Here is a 22,286-nt window from a genome sequence, read left to right on the forward strand (position 1 = left end):
GTGCAATGTCAGGAAGTTTTCATGCACTGAATATGAGCTCATCATTGTAGAGACAATTCTTTCCTGGTGCAGCCACAGAGACCAAGGTCACAGTCTTGGAACCAGACTTCCTTCCCACTTGAGGTTCACAAAATCTACTCTAAACAGTATAAGGCTACTTTTGAACAATTTGCGTATTTGCCTCAAAGTTGAGTAAGTTATCCCTATTATTCAGTTATAATGATGTCGTAGTGACTACCTCTCTGAGTACAGGGCACCCTTATCTTTGTTTTATCTCTTGTGGTGTAAATAAGCTGTCCCCTTTTTGCTCTGTGGCAGAGGATAATTCAATAACAGAGGCAAATGGAGGAACGACATTCACAGGGATTTGTAGACTCTTGGGAATGGTATTTAACATGGCTAGGCGTGGAGGATGTTACAGAGCCTCCCCAAGGAGGTTTAAAGTCTCAGTAAGAGCTAATCTGAAGGCACCGCCGGTGTAGAGGTGCAAAAGCACTGAGTTCAGTAAATGGCAAGGAACGGGTGTGCTGGTGGGCGTTGCTGCAATAGAAAATATTTTTTAAAAATGAGACTGGAGATAGAAATTTCACTGGAGGCTTTATGGCATGCTCCAGTCTTCCAGCTTGTTTTAAAAGGAAGCTATTGAAAGGTTTAAATCGAAGCAGGCATAGTCATAGTCATGTGTGTGTCTTAGGTAAAACAGGTGAGCGGGTCTTTCAGGGACGCTGTTCAGAGTCAGGCTCTCAGGTAGAGGTCTCTTTTCAGAAGTCTGTGTGCTTTGAAATACAGAGCAGAGTTTGACTTAAAAAAATTAAACCCTTTAAGTGGGACAAAGTGGCAGGGTTGTTAGTTATTAATGTGTGTGGAGAAGAATAGGGACCATATAGACTCTGTTAGGAGACTCGGGCTCCTCAGAGGTTAGCCGATAGGAAGTGCCTAGTGTGGAGAACGAGATCTCAGATGCCGCTGTTTGGAACTTTAAGGCCACTATTTCCACTCAAATGAAATAGCCAAGGAGCATTTAGAAGCTGTGGCCCACGGCCAGGGGTGCGTTCAGCAGCAGCTGGGCGTGTGCTTGTGTGTGTGTGTGCTTACATGTGTGCAGGTGTCCATCCATATGTGTGCATATAAATGACAGCAATGGGTTCCAGCTGTCTCCCTTGGTTGCTCTCCTCCTTACTGAGAACTGGTCACTGGCTAGAACTACACTGGCTGCTGTAGTTAGGCTATACCGATAGCTTATCCTGAGGACCCCAGTCTTGGCTCTGCAAATGCTAGAATTGCAGAAGGGTCACCAAACCCGCTCAGCCTCTGTGTGGGCTCTGGGGACCTGAGCTTTGTCCTTCATGCTCACAGCGAGCTCTCTCTCTATTGAGCCATCTCCCAGCCTCCGGATCTTTGAGTCTTTCAGATATGAGTGGAGCGTTATAAGGAGAGCTGCCGTAGACCTCCGTGAACCATTGTCAGACCTATGAGGCAGCCCACCTACGTGGCCAGATACCCGTCTGGGATGTTAGGAACTGAAGGCTCCAACCCCCTTCTTACCTCACACCCAGTGTGGAACCACGCCTGTTCACCCAGAGGAACCTCTCTGCAAGGCCTTGCTCAGCTCGGTTACGTCGTCAGTGTCAGTCGCCTATGGTAGCTAACCCTTGTCTAGTTTCTCCCTGTCTTCCAGCTTTGGGTATAGAATTCCTCCGGGCTGTTTTTACCTCTGTGGACACATTGTTTCCGTCTCCCCTCCCCATCACAGCAATGTAAACATTTTCCATGCACTTTCCCGCCTTTCCCTCCTCTGAAGTTGCTGCACTGTCAGCTGTAGCAGTCTGCTGCTGTTGTAGTTGGCGCTCCATGGTTCCATCCGTGTGGTCTCATGCGCCGCCAGCCCACTGGCTTCCTCCTGTGTACTAGCCTAACAGCATTATGAAGTCAGGAACTCCAAAACGAAGTCTTCTCAGTCTGAAATTTGATCTCACCTCTGTATAAATTTTGGTAGTTACCTGAGCTCAACAGAACCCAGCCTATTTCTTTCCTCTTGTCTCCTCACGTCTTTTGTTGCCGCCCTCTGGGTGGACATTCTGTCCTGGGCACTGCCCAGCAGTGTAGCCATGGCCACTGAGGAAACGTAGCTAATGCCTTGAGGAGTTTTGTTTTTTTTTTTTTTTTGTTTGTTTGTTTTTTTTACTTTATTTGATTTTAGTGTCAAACACAGTTGCAGTAAGTCATTCTGTGTTAGGTATTTTGGATTTAGACAGTATGAACAGGTCTTTGACTCTTCCCATCCCTATGCAGGCAGCCAGAGTGCAGGAAGTGCCTCCTCCGTCCTTGGTAAAGTCCTGGCTGCCTTGTTCAGGCCTACCTCACTCTCAGTAGGGCATTTTCTTTCTCACTTCATTTCTTCTCTCTTTTTTCCTGCATTGCTATATGCCCTTACTTAACAGTTTCCTCAAAGCCTCCAAAAGTTCCTCCATTGCTACCAGACAAAATGTCAAGCTCTGTATCCAACATTTAAGGCCTCTGCAGCCTTAGTTATTCATTCATTATCATATTTTCTTATCTCCCCTCCCTCTATCTGTCTGTCTGTCTGTCTGTCTGTCTCTCTCTCTCTCTTTCTCACTCACACACACATATGCATGCACACAGGCTTTCTGTGCCTTCTTTTCATCCTATGGAGAAGTATTTTGCTTTTTCATTTCCACCGCTTATTCAGGGCCTGGCATCGTCACTACTAACTGGTCCTTATGTCCCTGCTGCTCTTCCTTTAGCTCATCTCCACCAGCACCTCCTCTTACCTTTGGAATGTAGCCCTTCTTGTAAGCTTTGTAGCTGTTTTTCCCCCAGAAAGTAGCAAAGCCTTTTGAATTTTGAGATGCTCAACAACTTGGTGAATTAAACAAGTACAGACAACACAATATGGATTCAAGGACCTGGAGTAGAAATAGTCCTGGACTTCTCTGGGTTTTAGTTTTGTTGTTGCTGTTGGGCTTTGGGATTTAGGGGTACAGATTTGGGGGTAAGGGTGTTGTAGGAAACATCAAAAGTGGAAATGAGGAAAAAAACATGGAGTAATCAGGTTACAAGTCGAAAGCAGGAAGACTGTTAAGAGACCTATTCATGTATGCCACGGCTCACGGTCTAGGCTGGCTGCTCGCTGCTCACTAATTGCTTTATCCTCAGAAGTCCAGAATAAGCTTTGCAGTTTAGTCTATCCAATTTAGTTGCTCGTTCTTTCCTTAGTTGGGACTCCATTAGTCCTCCTGAATATAATCGAAACCCACTTAACCCCACAGGCTTTGCATGGGCAGATATCAAGTCAGCAGGTTGCTGTGGAGAAGCTGAAGAAAACTGCAGAAGTGCTCTTGGATGCCAAGGGCTTGTTACTTCCTGCCACAAATGACATCCAGAAGACACTTGGTGAGATCTTGGCTTAAGGTCTTAGCTCTTGCTTCCTGTCTCTCCAGCAAATTTGTAATAGAGGTGCTTTATAGATAAGGAGAAAGCGTCCACAGGTGTGAGGTTTCTCGTTTGTGATGTCAGCCTGTGTGTATGAAATAAAATCATCTTCCAGGTGACTAGTCATATGTTTCCCCCAAAAAGAGCTCAGTTAAAATCTGATTAGAAATCATCTGTGAGGAGAAAGCCACTCTACATAAATTAAACTGTTCTTCCTTCTTAAAGACTTGCAAGCGTTTCTGGTCATGTACCTTGATCAGTAAGTAATTTCAAGGTATATATATTTATATGTAACTATAAAACCAAAACCACAAAATTTTAAGGCATTCTGTTCCTATATATTGTCTTATAAGCCCACGTGGAAGACCACTGCAGTAGGAACCTGGGCTGGAAGTATGGAGGAGAAAGACTGTCTTCACTGTGTTTCTGTTAGTTGAAGAGGCATTTTGATGGTTTCCATTGTGTTTTTAAATTTTTTTGTTTTTAACATCCTTTTATGGCAAGGTAGCTCAGGTTGCCGAGAGTAACTGTGTAGCCCAGGCTGTTCTTGAACTCAAGGCAATCCTTGCACGTTTGCCTCCTGAATGCTAGACTTGAGGCAGGAGCTGCCATGCCTAGCTTTTCCTGCTGTTAAATGTTTTTATTCCATGAGTTATATCAATAATTTCATGCTTCTCTCTGGCATTGCTTCCTAGGAATATGTGAAACTATTTAGGATACAGGGACATTTATATAAGATCTTTTTTATTTCTCGTAAAAAATGACTTTTAAAAATATATATTTCTGATTGTTTATTGATTAAAAATTAAATAAAAACGAGCTTGCTGCGTATCTCAGGCTAGCCTTGAACTGATGAAGGACTTGCTGAAACACTTAAATACTCTGTGAGGAACAGGGCCAAAGAGACAAATACCACAGCAGAGATTTTTCAAGTACTTTTTATTGCTCAGGAAATTTCAAAGTATTGAAATTTTATGCAAGGAGCTGATCAAACCATATATAGATATAGATATGGTTATATATTATATATATGACATACACACAACTGATCAAACTATAAATACACATATATATACATACATATATATACATATATATACATACATATATATACAGATATATATATATATATATATATATATACACACACACACATACATACACACACACACACAGGATTCCAAAGCCCTCATCTCTAGATACCACCATTTTAGCTCTTAGACCTAATTACATGGAGGTGGGGGTGTCAGAGGTCACAGACATGCAGTCTATAACAGTAGCACCCACAGTGTAGGAAGACCATGAGAACAGCTTATTGGAATGGCGTGTCAATCATACGTTGTGGCTACACGGGTCACCACTCATCGTGGTGATGCATAAGCTCTGCCTCCTCAGGGATAACTCAGCCACCAATCACAAGCTGCAATTCAAAGCATCTATTGTGATCTGCAGTCACACCTGCATTTGAAACTTGATTCTTTTCCTTTGCTGATAACATCTTGGTGCCTATTCAGTCCTCCATTCAGCATGGTCGTGGGCTTCCTTGTATTTTAGCAACAGGGCCATGACTGGCTCAGTCCCATAAGCATTCCAATTCAGTGAGAGTTTGTTAAGCTGAATTCTTATATTGTAGCATTGCAACAACTTGAAAGAAATCGTTTTGCTATTAAATTGGCAAACACAAGCATGTAATGGAACTCACTTATAGAGCTGTTTCGGCTACAGTTTCAAGTGTAGCTTCTATATTGTGTTCTTGTAAAACTTTGACAAATAGCCAAAATGCTTTTTTGAGCCTTTTTATAATAAATTGTTTTCTTCAAAAAAAAAAAATCGCAAGAAGTAAGTTGTTTTCCAAAGAAAAAGAGAAATTTACTAGCAGTGTTCTTTAACCCTGTCATTGGTCCACAGTGTAGAATATCAAATGTCAAAACATAGAAGTTTGAATTTAAAAAGATACAGGCTGGAAGGTAGTAACTCCTTTTTTTTTTTTTTTTCATCTTAAATCTTGAGAATTGAAAGTAAAGCTATAGCATAGAAGATGGGCTGCTCTAGTGAACTCGTGTTTTCCCTTTTGTCCTCTATTAAACTTGCGAGTGAGCTCTGTTTATATTTTAGAGGTGTAATCCCAGCGTCAGTGGATTTACACTGTTATCCTGCTTTCCTAATGTGTTCGCATCTTCTTACTTCTATGCATTTCAAGTCTCTCTGATTATGACAAAAGCTGAACACAAGTATATTTATGACAGAATGTTGTCTCTGGAGAGTAGTTGTCTGAGCCTGTCACTCCCCACTCCCAAAAAGCTACCAATAAGTATTGACACGTCAGTCTGAGGCGATAGTGATCACAGTGGCCCACAGTTCCGACCTTGCTTTCACGTCTCCAGGACCCTTCCCGTGTTTATGCGTCTAAAAATCTTCCCAGGTACAAATGACAGGCGTGTGAATTTTTTTGACTATTTTATTTTCTACTTAATTCATGTGTTTGTAAAAGTTACACGTGATCTGATTATTCATTGGAAAGGTGTCATTGAAGCTTTTTTGTATGGAAACGTACTTGTTAATCTTCAAGCACATCTTAGAAGGAGCCATGCAGACAGAGCTTTGTGCTGACTGTGCGCCTCTGTCTGGAGCAGATGACATTGTCGGGAGATACGACGATCTGTCCAGGTCTGTGAGTGAACGGAACGAGAAGCTGCAGATCACACTGACGCGCTCGCTGAGTGTGCAGGATGGCTTGGATGAGATGCTGGACTGGATGGGAAGTGTGGAGAGCTCACTGGCCAAGCAAGGCCAAGTGCCCTTAAACTCCACAGCGCTCCAGGACCTCATCAGCAAAAGCATTGTGAGTGGCCCTTTTCAAAGGAAAGAATTCCGCTTGCAGTTGAAAATGAGGTATTGATCTTCAAGAATGGGTAGGCTTGGAGATGAGGAGGGGTGCTTGCAAAGACAGCCAAGTAGCAAGCAGTGCTTGTACAAACGAATGCAAATGACTTTTTGCAATGGGGCTTGGAAAGGGCTTTCTATACTTGTCATTATTCATTAAGGAGGGTTTAAGCCTACGTTGTATCTAATCTGTTTGTCACTGCTTCAGCCAGCTGCTCAGGGAGTTCGTCAGATCAATCTTGCTGCTGCCGAGCCTTTCAAAAATTAAGAACATGCCTAATCCCCAGGCTGCGTTGGGTCTCAGGGGGTCGCTGGGCAGCACCTCCCTCCTGTGCTTCTGAAGCAGCCAGACAGCTCTTCTCCACACTCCCTTGAAGAGCTTTGGGCTTGGCTTCCTCAAGGGGGGGTAAAAATCAAACGTGTCACTCGTTTCCAACTGTTAGCCTCGTCAGTCACAGGTTGTCCCAGCTTACGATGCTGTGAGGAGTCATTGATGTGGACATGGTTAGAAAACACATGCAATGATCGCTGTATTTCAGATGCTGGACCAGGATATTGCAGGTCGTCAGAGCAGCATCAACGCCATGAATGAGAAGGTGAAGACGTTCATAGAGACAACAGACCCATCCACGGCCTCTTTGCTGCAAGCCAAAATGAAGGACCTGTCCGCTCGGTTTTCCGAAGCGAGTCAGAAACATAAGGAGAAGCTTGCCAAGATGGTGGAGCTGAAGGCCAAAGTAGAACAGTTTGAGAAGCTCTCAGAAAAGCTCCAGGTGTTTCTAGAGACGCAGAGCCAGGCACTCACGGAGGTGGACGTGCCAGGGAAGGATGTGCCGGAGCTGTCTCGGTATATGCAGGTGTGTATTCCCCACTAGGCACGAGCACGTCGGCTGGTTAAGACAAGCTCACGCATTTGTTGACAGACTAACTACCGTCCTCATTCTAACCGATTCATACTTGCTTCTCCTTGAAGCATTTGCCTGCTGAGTAGAAACAAACCGCTTATACCACGCCTACAGCTGTTCCAGCTGTCAATGTACATGCCAAAAACACGGAGTGTAAGGCTCATGGAATCCGACCTCTACATTTATAGTCTGTGCAGTGTTTCGCAGTAGGTGCACAAGCCATTCTGCTCCCATAAGCACCTCTGGTGGGATATGACTCTACAATCCAGCAGCATTTATACTGACTGATGTGAATGCTTTGCAGGAATCAACCGCTAAATTCATAGAACACAAGAAAGATCTCGAAGCGTTACACAGCCTCCTGAAAGAGATATCCAGCCATGGCTTACCAGGGGACAAAGCTCTGGTGTTTGAGAAGTCAAATAATTTGTCAAAGAAATTCAAAGAAATGGAGGATGCTATCCAAGAAAAGTAAGAGCCTCTCTAAAACTTTACTTCCTTCCACTCTGTGGTACTCAGCAGCTGAGGTGCTTTTGCTTATGTAAGTATATGACCGAGGTGATTTCCAAAATGTGGAGTCTCACACTGTTGCTGTATTTGGACATTAAATATACTCATGAGGCTGAAGGGGATTACAGAGAGTTGGAGGTCCTAACCTGGACTGAAGTTAGACCCTGTCTTAAAAAGCAAAACACAACAGCACAAACATCCAGTTGCTATCTGCTAAAATGCTGAGGCGGGAAACGGAATGCTGCTTCTAGAACAGCGGGCAGCATTGTGTGAGCTCGGTAGGACTGGGGCTGTCTGAAGAGATTCAGGTCACTGGGGGCTGTGCTTTCTCTCTCTTTCGTTTTTATTGCGATCAAGATTTCACTGCATAGCCTTGGCTGTCCTGGACTCACTTTGTAGACCAAGCTGGCCTCAAACTCACAGAGCTCCTCTTGCCTCTGCCTCTGCCTCCTGAGTGCTGGGATTACAGATGTATGCCACTGCACCCAGTGCTGCCTTTCTGTTCACAGAGACAGCAATAGCCTTGCAAAGCAGCGGTTCTTCCTCTGAGGTCTCCGTCCAGAAGCTATGCAGAATTTCAGTATTGTTCCTAATAGGCTTTTTAATATACCAGCAAAGAACCACAAATCCATGAAGAACAAGGCAGGGGGCACAGTTTGACCAGTGATTCTCTGTGACTCTGTTCTGCCCCTTCACATTTTCTATCTCCTGTTTAGAGCACACACCCAGCTTTTATGAAGTCTGTATGAAAGAGTCCCCAAAAAGACATTTCAAAATGGCTAATCTTTCATCCAGTTTATTTCCTTACAACTCTCTACCTAAAACTTTCAGGTTCTGTTTCTGAACCGCACTCACAGAAGAAATGTTCTTGGCTTTCTTACATAGTCTAGGTTATCTATTCTAATTTTAAATTTCGGTAAAACCTAGACCATTAAAGCCATGCAGCCATCACTTAGTAGTCCAGCTGAAGCACATCCTTAATCTCCAGCACTCGAAGTCACGTGTGCGCACAGGTCGTCCACATGTCAAGTGTAATGGCCCTCATAGGTCCAGTGCTTGGCAGATAAAAAGGCCCGTAGGGTTTACAGTAGAGACTCCGGTGGGGTGGGTGAGCACCTGTTAAAAATCTGCAGCCGCAGGGTTACAGCTCTTGGGAGAAGTAGAAATGACATCACTCAAATGCTGAGTTCAATCATCCATTAACATGACCTGTGTTCTCCTCAGGTTAGCAGCATATACTTGGCTTTTGTTTTATTTGCTTTTTGCTTTTGTGTTTTGTTTTGTTTTGTTGGCCATTTGCATGCTGGCATTAAGCATTATATAAAATTGGCCTGTCAATGCTGCTAGAGTTTATGTAGCATTATAGAGTACTTTCATGGGTGCGTTACATATTTCTTGACTCTTCCCTCTTTTTCTATGAGCTTTGCTTAAGGAATCAACAGGTAGTTACTTAGCTGATTTCATTTGCCACATAAGAAAACTTCAGCCAAGTATTGAAGAGTTGTTCTGTTCATTGAAAATGTTTGTTAGAGTTGAGCTCAATTTGGAAATAATGACCACAGGTTAATATTTGGCCTTTTGGAGCATCTGGTTTTGCAGCTTAACTTCTGATTTATTTTTGTTCATTAGAAAAGAAGCTCTAAGTTCTTGTCAAGAGCAGCTGAGTACTTTCCAGGCCCTTGCACAATCACTGAAGTCATGGATAAAAGAAACAACAAAGCAGGTTCCCGCTGTGAAGCCTTCTTTTGGTGTGGAGGTCTTACGAAAATCTCTGGAAGAAACCAAGGTGGCTCATTAGACCTAACACTAACTTCTGTTCACCTGTGTTAGTCATGAGGCATAGATAGGGTCGTTTAGTCTAAAACCAAGCAAGCGCTCTCACAGATCCCTATAGGATCTGTGCAAATCAGTAACTGGCTATCATTTCAAGGAAGGACATAACCTTTTTGTTAATTTGATTTATATATAAAAAAAGATGTGTCAGTTAGTCATTAACCTCCCTAATGTTGAAGTTTTCGTCTTTGTCAAATCTCAACTTAGTTTCCATCCTTTTGTTAATGCCTTCCCTCCAAGTAGTAAGAAACCCTTGTGTTCATGTATGACGTCTACCCCAGCTCAGACATATCACTTTAACCAGTGTTGGGAGACAGGTTATTGGGATCTCTTGCATAAATAGTATGTAAGTCGTAGAAGTTATGGCTAAGTGTGCCAGATTTTCTTAGGGTGAAATCATGTGCCTTTAAAACTTCACTGAAATTTTGCTAGTTAAAACTCAGTATGAGCTGGAATTGTGTAGTCCCGTGTCTGTCTTTATTGTCCTGTTACATACCTTATGACGCGGCTGCACCTGGTCTAGCCCTACAGACTTACAGTTGACAGTTACTCTGGAACATTCCCGTAGCTCCCGGACGCAGCCTGGCTCCCACTGTGGCTGGGGGGCAGAACACAGAATGGGCTTTGCCCCGTCGCCTCCACCAACAGTGTTAACAGTCACCTGGGCCCACAGTCATTGTTGCTTTAAAATATGCTTAAGAAGTTCAACTGTCATGTACAACCTTGAAGATACTTGGAAGACTGAAAAAATAATGTGCTTTTGTGTTTAAAGAAATTACAAGAAAAGTGGAGTTTGAAAGCACCAGAAATTCACAAAGCAAACACCAGCGGAGTCTCGCTATGTAACCTGATCAGTGCAGTGGCTACCCCTGCAAAAGCCATAGCAGCCGCCAAATCAGGTATGTGCTTGGTTTTCAGGACCAGTCTGTAAGAACTGCATGTCTCAAGGTAATTTTTTGTATTGTAAATTAATTTTAAAAAAAAATCACCTCTGAAGTACAAAGTAAGAGAGTTAAGACAAATGATTTTTAAAAGCGCATTGAAATCTGTCACGGAAGGATGAGGAGATGGATGGCTCAGTGGGTGAATTGTGGGCAAGCATGAGGACGTGAGTTTGAATCTCCAGCACACACATGCTTTATACATGAGCAGGCATGGTGGCCTGCCTACAGACAGAGCACTCAGTAGGCAGAGACACGGTAATCCTTCAAGTAGGCGGACCAAATCCTTGACCTCTGGGCTTGGTGAGTAGCCATGCCTCAGGAAATAAAGAGAAGGAAACCCAGATACCCAGCATCTACTGTGGGCCTGCACATGCAGGAGCAGACACATATGAACACACCTGCACATGTGCAGGCACAAATGTGGGAACATGTATTATGTACACACACACATAAACCAACAAACAAATCTGTTGTGGGAAAATATCGGTACTAATACAGTTTTAAATCCCGCCCGTGTTTGATTTTATTAAACAACACAAATAAAATGTAACCAGGTCAGGATTAGGTGACGCTGAGGAAGGGACTGGTCAGGTTCCAGTCGGTTTGCTTTTTGCTGGAATTAAATGGAGATGTTGACTTTCTCTTTGAGCTGTGTCTAGGCTCACTATACTACGTAGTAAAGAAATGAATTTGGTTTCCTGGTACGGAAGAAAGATGACGAGGTGGCCTCCTCTCTCTCTCCGGCATTCTCTTCTTGTCTGCTTGTCGGCTTGTTCCCAAAGCGGCGGGCGGGTTCTGCCGCCTGTTCGCCAGTACACTCACATACCTGCCCCATGGTGGGTCCCACTCTTCGCAGCCAAAGAACAGATTTCCATGTGAAGGTTGGCTCCCAGGCTAATTTAATGGGAATACAGTGTTTGGGCAAGGCACACTTTTTGGGGTGTTTTGTCTTGCTTTTAAGTTGAAGAACAGAAAGCCAATCTCGTATCTGCGTGTGTGCCCTCTGGTTTATCTCATCTGCCCAGGCCTCCAGCTGCCCCCATTGTGAGTGGCACTCCTATTCCAGCTGCACTTCTCTCAACCAGCCATTTATTCCACTCTATTAATCCCCTTTCAAGGAATGCCCCTATTATATTTGCTGCAGTGCTCTCTCCTCTGTGCCCTAATAAGATTTCCCGAGACGCCAAGTCGATTTCTCTTAGGAGGAAGTCTGTTGTCTTTAATTTATCTTAGTTCCTCCTGTTTGCTTTATGTTTGGAATAAAAACTATGCTCTTGCTTGGTTTTCTTTGCTAGGACTTTGAAGAATTAGTTTGAAGAGTCTAGGGTGCTTTCACTTCTTTGTAAAATGCCTCACACATGGGTGTTTTTATTTGTTTGTTTTTTTAAGGACAAGTCAGATGTTTTAATGTTTCTGTTGATTGTGCTTGTATGGACATATCTCTGCTTTGATAGACAGCCAGTGGATGCTAGCATGAGAAAGTTGGATTTTATTAATATTAACATTGTGGTCATGGAAACATGCCAATACCAGATGGTTCTGATAATAAAAGACTGTGACAGATAAATAGCTATGATGAGCCTGTGTGTGGGAGGAAGTGGGTTAATCTACGCTGCCCGCAGTGCTCCTACAGGTCAGGTTCCACGGCTCTTCCAAGCACACAGCTAATGATTAGTAGAGCTGGCATTTGAATTCAGGAGAGCCCTACCCCAGGCCTAGGCACTACCACCCAGCGTTCTCTCTGTCAGCAAGCGCGAACTTAGCAATGGGCCTTGGCTACGGCTTTTCCCCAGGAGTTTCCTTCTTGCCTTTTCAAATGGTTCTGCCTTCGCTGAGCCTGTGATAACACTGTGTAAAGTGCACAGAGAGTATTGAGTCATCAGGGAAAGCAGACATTCCCTCCTCAGCCACTGTGCTTGGTCTAATACATACATACATGGGGGCCTTCTGACCACCAGTGGCTTAATCACTGAGGTGACTATAGTATAAACAACGAGGCTATGTAAGTTAATTTAGGAATCAGCTCTAGATTAATTGATAAACAGTACAAAGTAAGACACCGCGTCATGACTGTGAGAATAAGCAGTGGCATTCTTAAAAGACCACTCTTTATGATGGTTTGTTTAACGCATCCGTAGCTGTTGGGTAGAAATACTAGCGCAATCTAAGGTTACTTCGTTTTTTGTTTGTTTGTTTGTTTGCAGGTGGAGTAATACTAAATGGTGAAGGAACAGACACAAATACTCAGGATTTCTTGGCAAATAAAGGTGAATAGTAACCTTATCTGGTTCATGATTAACGGAGTTTGATGTTTTTAAGAAAGTCTTTTTAGAGTGCAATAATTATATTGAAACCTCAAACTTGAGTTAAAATGGTCACAGTCTCCATGAATTTGTTGATACAACTGTCCATCTGAGATAAACAAAACTTTAGTCTTTCAGTTGGTACTTGCTTTTATTTCCTTGTTAATTTGGGATATATTTCTGCTGGGGTTGGCATTTGATCTAACTTGTTCGGTACCCAAGAAATATATTACAATGTTCAAGCTTATGATTCCATTATGCTGCCGCCTACATTTTACAGCTATGCAATGTTCTTGAGTTATTTGTCATTAACTAGCCATATGACGTGACCTTTCTGTCCTAAAAAGTCTGTAGTCTGTTGTAGCAGGCTTAACAGTGACAAAATAGGAGGCAATACTGTGTACAATAAATTCAATTCTGTAGCTTTTCTCCAAAGCCATGAACATGCATTAGTATGCTTTTCTTCCTTCTCCCAGGCATAACATCTATTCAAAAGGACATGACTGACATAAGCCACAGTTATGAAGACCTGGGCCTCCTACTCAAGGATAAAATAGCGGAACTGAATATGAAACTCTCCAAATTGCAAAAGGCTCAGGAAGAATCAAGTACAATGATGCAGTGGTTACAGAAAATGAACAAAACTGCAAACAAATGGCACCAGACACCAACGCCTACAGACGCGGAGTCAGTGCAGATGCAAGTGGAGCAGAACAAGGTAGCCTGGCGCAGGGAAGGGAGGGTCAGAGGGAGGCCTGGAGGATGGGAGCCACCCTGGGGGCCGCGAGCCCTGTTCTGAATTCTCCCTGGGCCCTTCAACAAGTGAGAGTTTCTGTTAAAATCTCTCTTTCTGTGGATTGGGACAATTAATCGTCACTTCTCTAGTCCTCTAACATTATAAAAAGGAGCGAGCTGCTGGGTATGAGTAGCTTTGCCATCTTTAAATCAGCTTAAGTCTAGGATATTAACTAGTCAACTCTCTGGAAAGACTTAGCTAAAAGCCAAGTGTATTAAGGGCCTGTTTTGTTTAGTATAGGGTGGGACAGCTAATACTGTCCTCTTTAATGGACAGTATTTCTGTAGCTGTCAAGACTGGGAAGCAGTTTTTCTTGGTGGCACTGTGGCATAAATGTATGCAGATTATCAGCCTGTATTTAAATCCTACCATGTGTTTATTCCCAAGTAGAGTCTCAAATTCTGGGGGGCCTTTACCTAGGCTGATTTGCTTATCAGATGCAGTCTCACTGAGAACAGTTTGCATCTGCTTATAATAGGTCCTTTAAGCATCAGTTATATTTTTATTTTAATAATAGAAAATGCTAAAAAATAGTTTTTATGTCAGTAAAAGTTTTATAATACTTTTATAATTTTTTTGAATTCAAAGTTTTGCATCAAGTTGTCATGTAATGAATTTTTATAACATACCAGAGGCAAAGATGGAGCAAAGATTGAGGGAGTGGCCAACCAAAGACTCTCCCCATTTAAGACCCACCCCATGGGAGAGAGCCAATCCCTGACACACTCTACCTGCGTAACTCCTCTGAGAGGCTTCACCCAGCAGCTGATGGAAACAGAAGCAGAGACCCACAGCTAACTTAGAAAGAGCTGGGGGAGTCCTGTGGAGGAGTTGGGGGGAACGATTGGGGGGGCCAGAGGGCTCAAGGACTGCACAAGAACACCTAAAGAGTTGACTCACCCGGGCCCGTAGGGGTTCACAGAGACTGAACCACCAACCAAAGGGCATGCATGGGCTGGTCCTAGGCCCCTAGCACATATGTAGCAAATGCACAGCTCATTCTTCATGTATGTCCCCCAACAGCTGGAGTAGGGGCCCTTCTCTGACTCTGATGCCTCCTTTTGGATCCTGTTCCCCTAAGTGGGCTGCCTTGTTTGGCCTCAGTGGGAGAGGATGGGCCTAGTCCTGAAGCAACTTAATGTGCCAGGGTGGTTTGGCACCCATGGGGAACCTCCCGTTTTCTGCCCATAGTAGTTTGAAAGCAGGGAATTCTCCTCAGTGGCAGAATTCTAACCTCCGTAGTTAGAGTATTCCTCTGTGGGGTTTCTGTATGTGACAGCTGAAGATGGACAAAATAAAAATAAGAATTATCAGCTGCATCATCCACGTCCTCACCCACTCGAGCATTTGACTTTGGGTGTTTTGTTTTGTTTTGTTTTGTTTTGTTTTGTTTTTCTTTCCGGGTCATACCAGAGGGGAGGCAATGTTGTAGCATAATTGTGCTTTTTGTTTTTTGGTGTCATTCTTTGGTGCAGCTAACTAGCTTTTTTTTCTTGCTAGTCATTTGAGGCAGAACTAAAGCAAAATGTTAACAAAGTGCAAGAATTAAAAGACAACCTGACGGAGCTACTGAAGGAGAACCCAGAGGCCCCAGAGGCCCCGACCTGGAAGCAGACGCTTACAGATATGGGTGAGTTCACCCTCGTGCTCACAGGTACTAGGGTGCTGTCCCTGTCATCAGAAGGCTTTTCAGAAAACACCCAGTAGTGTCACTTGCGTTTGGGCTTTCTTTAAAAGTTTGAGAATCTGTCCTTTCAAGAGTGTGGCTCTGAGAATTGGCACTTAGTTGTTTTCATGGAAAAGGTGGGTAGCTGACAATAAAATGCTAAGCATTGAGTAACGTTTCCATTAGTGTTTATTTTCATGCATTAGTTCATAGTTTTTAATGCCTCATTATATTTTCTTTCACTCACTCACTTGGAAAAGGCAGGCTCCCTTCTCTCTGAGGTCACTTCTGGGGCTGCCTCAGCCCTGTATCCTTAGCTTTGGTTTCTCTCAAGCCACCGATGTTGAAAGAACATGAGGTAATTCCCTCCTCTCCTCACTGTCCCTGTAGAACCTGCTTGTAGGTGTGGAATCTTCTTCAAAGGGCTTCTCAGTCCATGAGCTAAGTAGGAGCCACGGTGAATGCTGTGTGACATGTTTCCATTCGTCCTTGAAATGGCTTTTCTTTCAGTTATTTTATTATGTTTATTTCAAATCTTCTCTTTATTATTGGGCATGATAAGCATAGAAACAAGAAAAGCGTTCTTAATGTTCAAAGGTAGACAGAAGCCAGCTATCAAGACTCCCTCGCCCTGTATCCGCAGCTCTCCTTTGGATATCAAAATTACTTGAGCAGAGTGTTGTCAGAGGTTTTAGAGGTATGGGCGAGGAGTGTGCATTTCCTGAAAAGCCTTCTGGCGCTCATGACACTTCTCCACCCTGTCTGCTTTTGTTAGCAGTCTTGCTACCCAGGTTCTTTTGGACTGGAACGTATAGAGTGATGCCGTTAAATAAACGTCACCTTCTGTGTCCTTCTAAAGTTTGCCCTGTAGTATATTGTGCCAAGTGACAAGAAAAATTGGCTAATGAAATGGCTAGGTCAGTAAAGCGCTTGTCTGACTGATGAACATCAGGATGGCCTCAGAACCCACATAGAAGCACTAGACATGGTAGCCCAAGCTGGCCATCCCAGGGCTGACCCTGTCTCATAGAGGAAAAACAAGACAAACAGAGGCACACAGAATGGCTCCGGGAACAGCAGCTGGGGTTGTCCTTCAGCTCCCACATGTATGCACATGTGTGTGCGCATGCACACACACACACACAAAATCTCTGAAATAAACCAATCACACTGAGCAGTTATGGAGAGACAGGTGGCTTTAGGTGCTTGCATCAGTGCTCTGTGGACAAGGTGAGCAAGGCGGCTTCCTGGCTGAGCCTAAGATCCCGGGGCACTCAGAATGATGAACAGGGATAGGAGAGATCACAAGGAGGTGCCCAGGTATGGCTTATGTGAGCTTGAGCTGCTCTGACAATATTAAGATTGCAGGGGCTAGATTCAAGGATTCGTCTCGGTATAAACGCCACAGGATGAGTGTTCCAGGGCCAGATTGTGACAGGCCCTGAGTTCTGGGCAGATGCCTTCAGATTTTATCATCTAAATGATGGGGCATTATCAGTTGAAGGATTTGAGTAGGGGGGTGGTATGTTTAAAAACATTAGTTTTAAAGGGAAATTATTTTAGAGTCAAATGGCTTGCAGTAGGAAAATAGCAGATATATATTACATATTATATATGAGAATGAGTTGCAAGAGTGCTGAGCTATGTCTGTAATTTCAGAGTGTGCTCTTTACACCCATAAACACCTCTTGCAGAACCCCACTCCAGACCTACTGCATCAAGCCAGTGTGGTTGGTTCCGTAGCAGCTGAGTTGGGAAACACTGTGCTCTGAGAAAAGCATGATGTAGGCCATAGTAGAGCATATCAAAGACAGCCTTGACACCTGATGGTGTGGCAGGAGAGGTCATGAGGCCATCGTAAGTGCCTGCACTTACTTACTGGGCCATGGTCACCTGATATGGCCACAAGGAATGAAACAAGGCTTCGGTTGGAGGGGCCACAGCAAGACCGAGGCTGTGACAGTTTTGTTGAGAGCCATCAGAATCAGAATATAGTGGCAAATGCCAGGATCAATACAGTTGTACTTGCCAGGGTTACAGTGAAGTTTGCAAGTTTGAAGACTAATGTCTAAGACCAATTGTCCTGTCAAGTTTCCATGCCGCCTTTACTACCAAGGGACACACAAGGCAGACTGATCCATTCACTGCCTGAGGGAGTGACCTGCCCTCTCAGGAAATGGAAGGTGCACTGTGCCCTAGGAGCCGTGGACCCTAACTGAAAACCCGCTGACACATGCCTCTCAAAGCAGCCAGGCCAAAGCTAACTCCATGGATCCCTGCAGGCTCAGTGGCTAAGAGTACATACTGCTCTTGCAGAGGACCTGAGTTCAGGTCTCAGCACCCAAATCGGCCAGCTCCAACCACCTGTAATTCTAGTTCCAGGAGGATCCAGCACCTTCAGCCTCAGAGGGCTCCTGCTCTCACATTCACATAACCCCATCACAGCCCACAGAGAGACAGACAGAGAATTCAAAATAAAATCTTTTAAAAACTCATTCTGAATTACTGAAAGGAAGAAAGGATATAAAAGGATATATATACTGAAAGACATATAAAAGCAGGAACAAACCTATCAGTCTTTAGAGGAATATAATTAATGCTCCCAGTGATAGCTATGAGTGCAGTACAACACAAAATCATAAACTTTTAAAATATGATGAGTGGCATTTTTTTGTCTGATTTTTCTTTGCTACTTCATTGTCCAGTTCTCAAGTGTGAACTTTTTAGAAGTCAGTGTCATGTAATTAACAAAAATAAAAAAATAATAATTAAAAAATTAAAATAAAAAGAAGTCAGTGTCATGACACCATCATAAGGTTAGACACGTCCTTTCACAGGGCTGCTGCGATTTCACACTGTAGCCTTGCAATAGTTGTTTGACACTGAGCGAATTTAATAGAATACTTGAGGGAAAACATTCAAGTCTGGAAGCCATTGGCCTAGAAATAATGGAGGCTTTGTTTTGTTTTGTTTTGAGACTCATGGTTGTGGTATTGCTCAGTAATAGGGAACTTGCCTAGTATTCACAAAGCTCTAGGTTCAGTACCAGTAAACACACATGCACGCACACTTTATTGAGTACACAGGACTTTTAGAAAGCATGTGAAATCACAGGAACCTGAGGTTCAGGTTTCATTTACTTAATACACAATTACCACATCTATAATGTTATAACAGAGATGAAACTGCAAGTTGGGTTGGTAGTGGAGGAGGAAGCTGAGACTTAGAATGAGCATTATTAGGAAAAAAAGCCTCAGGCCCATGGAGGCCATGATCAGGCTGCAAGGTGGGAGGGAGCGCATTTGGAGGAACTGTGCATCATAACAAATGGGAAAACGCACATAACATGACAGGGCCAAGGGGTGGATGAGCACCGTAGGCGTTCTGAGAGCTGCTGTGAACAGCCTGACAGAGAAGCAAGCCTTCAGAGAAAGAGCCCCGCAGACTTCTATAGTCTTCTATAGTTCGGGGCTCCAGTGCTTGCTTCCCCCCGACTCCCCTCCACCTTAACCCCTTCATGCAATGCCCTCCAGTCCAACCCTGTTGAGGTCAAGGCACACAGTACAGGTGGTCATGGCTCATTTCTCCAGACCACATGTCTTAGTAACTAACATCTTCGAATGGCAGGCTCACGATCTGACAGCTAGTGCCCACATCATTTCGCATACTTACCTCGTTTAAGTTAGAACTAATATGAAGGGGAGTTACCAGATGTGAACAAGGGCTGGAGATGTAGCTCACAGGTGGCCCTAGGTTTAAATCCTAATACCAAGGGGGAAAGGGATGCCATCCACTATGTACTATTTTGACTCACGTGGTTAACAGTTTTCCAGCGGTGATATTAAACGCACAAAAAGCAAATGCTGGCTTCCTCCTTTTTCTTTCAGACACTAAGTGGCAAGAACTCAACCAGTTAACGGTAGACAGGCAACAAAAGCTGGAAGAATCCTCCAACAATCTAACTCAGTTCCAGACCACAGAGGCCCAGTTAAGACAGTGGCTCGTGGAGAAAGAGTTGATGGTCAGTGTTCTCGGACCTTTGTCCATTGACCCAAATATGCTGCACACCCAGAGGCAGCAGGTACAGGTGAGTATTGCCGGAGGGCCAGCTGGGACGCAGCCCCTTGACAAAGCAGAACAAGTATTTTCAGTGTAGACACGTTAGGCAGCCAGCACAGACCTTCCTGCCGTGGGCATACTGTCTAAAGCAGGGGTTTCGGAGCACGACAGCTCTGAGGTGGCCACAGCATTCATCCAAAGCCAGCATGTGGCGCTGATGCTCTGTGTGTTCCGTCACATTGTAATTGTTGCAAGCCCGCTAAACCACAGGCACTTCTCCAGGGTGAACGTGATCGCCTGAGTGATGGCGACACTGCTATGTGTACTCAGTGTGGTTCATAAACTATCCTGTGAGGCTTTATCCATTTTGTCGGACACTTAGACTCACAGCATTCGGTGCTGAACGAAGGCAGAGCAAAGGGAGGGCAAGGACGAAGACTGAGAGAGCAAAGGGCATCTCAGAGGCCAGTACATTAGGTGAGTCTTAGTCATCAGAAAAGCCCATGAGGGAAAGAAAATCCATACTGTTTAAGTCGGGCAGAGTAGCTCGCGGTCTGTTGTGGTTTCAGCTGTGTCTCCGTTAGGTGAGCGGTGGCCTCAGCAGGGAGGAGAGGGCCTCCTTCAGCCATACACGTTATAGAGTTCTGTGTTCTGCTTCATAACTGTTCATAACATAAAGAGAATGAAGATGAAAAGATAAAAAGGAAATATTTGGAGAAATATTTGCTTGCAGTCTTAGCAGTCTGAAATGAATAGGTAAATAATTACAAAAATAGATTAAAAAGTATAAAATAAAAGATTAAGTATACCACAAGGAAGGCATCTTGGGGTCATTTCTAATGACAGCCATGATGAGCCTCTACATTCTGAGCCATAAGAATTTATGTCTAAAACTTTTATAATAAAGACTGTAAGTGTCAAGTAAGTCCACTATAAAGAAAAAACGCTGTAAGCCTAAAGCGCTTGAGCATACTAAGCAGTCACCACTGCGTTTTCTTCACTGTAGAGTGCCAGGGACTATTAAGCTAGCAAAGAGAAAAGCATGATTCAGGCAAGGTAAACATGGCATCGGTGATGCGGGCTCAGTAGATGTGTCTCCTGTGAGTGAGCATTTGCCCAGGCTACAGCTTATGTCATTCTTCTCACCCTTAGAAAGTGATGTTATTTTAAACAAGATGATATTATTGTTAACTGGTTAGCACCATGGCTTATTAAATTAGTTTCAGATAATCGCAGTGTCCTCAAAAAAAGTAGGAAAGCATTAAAACAAAATTTAGTACCAAGTAGAGAAGTAAGTACCATTTCTGTCTGTTTGGATGCTTATGTTTATGTGTTCTTTAATTAATTGCACAACCCGTTGTTTATTTTCACGGTTAACCCAGATTCTTCTGCAAGAATTCGACACTCGGAAACCTCAGTATGAGCAGCTCACAGCAGCTGGCCAGAGCATTCTGAGCAGACCTGGGGAAGACCCTTCTTTACACGGGGTTGTGAAGGAGCAGCTGGTAGCCGTGACCCAGAAGTGGGAAAACCTGACGGGACAACTGAGGGACAGATGTGACTGGATTGACCAGGCTATTGTCAAAAGCACACAGTATCAGAGTCTGCTGAGGAGTCTCTCGGGCATCCTGAGTGAGCTGGATGACAGGCTCGGCAGCAGCCTCGCCGTAGGCACGCTGCCTGACGCCGTGAACCAACAGCTGGAAGAGGCCCAGAAGCTAAAGCAGGAGATCGGGCAGCAGACAAAGCAGATCAAAGAGGCACAGGCACTCTGCGAGGACCTGTCCGCACTGGTCAAGGAAGGCTTCCTGAAGGCAGAACTGAGTAGGCAACTGGAGGGCATCTTAAAATCATTTAAGGATATTGAACAAAAGACAGGTTTGTCTCGCTTTTCATATACCCATTTCCCAGTCAGAAACTGACACCCTACATTGCTGTTTCTGAGCTCTTGGCGGTAACTCATGGCCGAGAAAGGACCCTGCCCCTCTGGGCACAGGGGCACGGAGAGCAGTTCCATGGCAGTCTGGAAGTTCTGCACAGATGACAGAGGAAGAGAGAGAGGTGCTCTTCACACAGTCCACACACTACAGATGCTTTGACTCTGGATATTCTGAGTTGGTTTTTATAAAAAATAATAATAATATGTAGACACTTCTGCTGTGCTGGCTGCATTGTCTTATTTAATCAGAAAAAAAAAATAGATGCATAGTTATTTTAAAGGCTTTGTGTCATTTCCTCATACTATTACTTTGTATGATTCTGTCACAGAAGACTTTTCTAGAGAAATGTGTGGATTTCTCTGTTTTCCTCACTCGCCTCGTGATAATTCTGTGACAAACACATCGACACTTATTAAATGCAAGGAGTGGATGAAGGACGTTGCCAAAAAAGGACACGTTTCACTGGTCTGTTCTCTTTCCGAAGTCCTGCTAGTTTCTAGTCCTTGCCTCTGGTCATATCTGGTTTGTTTTTTAATTGGCTCAGTTTTTATATTGATTATAGCAACCATTTGAGACTGTTCTGGCACAAAGAGAGCATAGGGTAGTACACAGAACCTGTATGGGTTGGCGTGCTGGCATGACCTCAGAATTGGGAGTACCTGGCAAAGGATGGAAACCCCCAGAGAAATGGGGGAGGGTTGTCTTTGCTCTGAAATGGGTTATTGACAGCACATGTAAGTCCTGCACAGGCTCAAACCAGACAAAATCCAAGCACCAAGAAGGAGAAGTGGACACAGAGTCCCACCCCTCATCAAGAAGCTTTTTGATAGCTGCTGGGAAATGGAAAACCAGCTTTTTACCATGGAGTGTTACTGAGTAAATCAATAACGCTCCAGGGGAGGACTTGTGCCTGGGTATACTTGGTCTACACAGGACAGACCCTGTGATGTGTGTGTGTGTGTGTGTGTGTGTGTGTGTGTGTGTGTGTGTGTGT

At 43.9% G+C, this 22,286-nt stretch overlaps 1 protein-coding gene across 12 annotated transcripts in view; it reads left to right on the forward strand.

Annotated features, from left to right (window-relative positions):
• The window catches only part of Dst (dystonin), a 400,583-nt gene that overhangs the window by 294,402 nt on the left and 83,895 nt on the right, over nt 1-22,286 (forward strand). For all 12 annotated transcript variants that reach the window (XM_055606512.1, XM_055606422.1, XM_055606436.1 and 9 more), the window contains 11 exons: nt 3,291-3,414; nt 6,087-6,295; nt 6,876-7,193; nt 7,546-7,712; nt 9,381-9,537; nt 10,357-10,483; nt 12,733-12,795; nt 13,308-13,549; nt 15,128-15,257; nt 19,181-19,380; nt 20,735-21,230. In XM_055606512.1, the coding sequence (XP_055462487.1) occupies nt 3,291-3,414; nt 6,087-6,295; nt 6,876-7,193; nt 7,546-7,712; nt 9,381-9,537; nt 10,357-10,483; nt 12,733-12,795; nt 13,308-13,549; nt 15,128-15,257; nt 19,181-19,380; nt 20,735-21,230 (2,233 nt within the window). The remainder of the gene's footprint in view (nt 1-3,290; nt 3,415-6,086; nt 6,296-6,875; nt 7,194-7,545; nt 7,713-9,380; nt 9,538-10,356; nt 10,484-12,732; nt 12,796-13,307; nt 13,550-15,127; nt 15,258-19,180; nt 19,381-20,734; nt 21,231-22,286) is intronic.

Source organism: Psammomys obesus, unplaced genomic scaffold, assembly GCF_907164565.1.
Source record: "Psammomys obesus unplaced genomic scaffold, mPsaObe1.curated_primary_1811, whole genome shotgun sequence".
Classification (NCBI taxonomy): domain Eukaryota; kingdom Metazoa; phylum Chordata; class Mammalia; order Rodentia; family Muridae; genus Psammomys; species Psammomys obesus.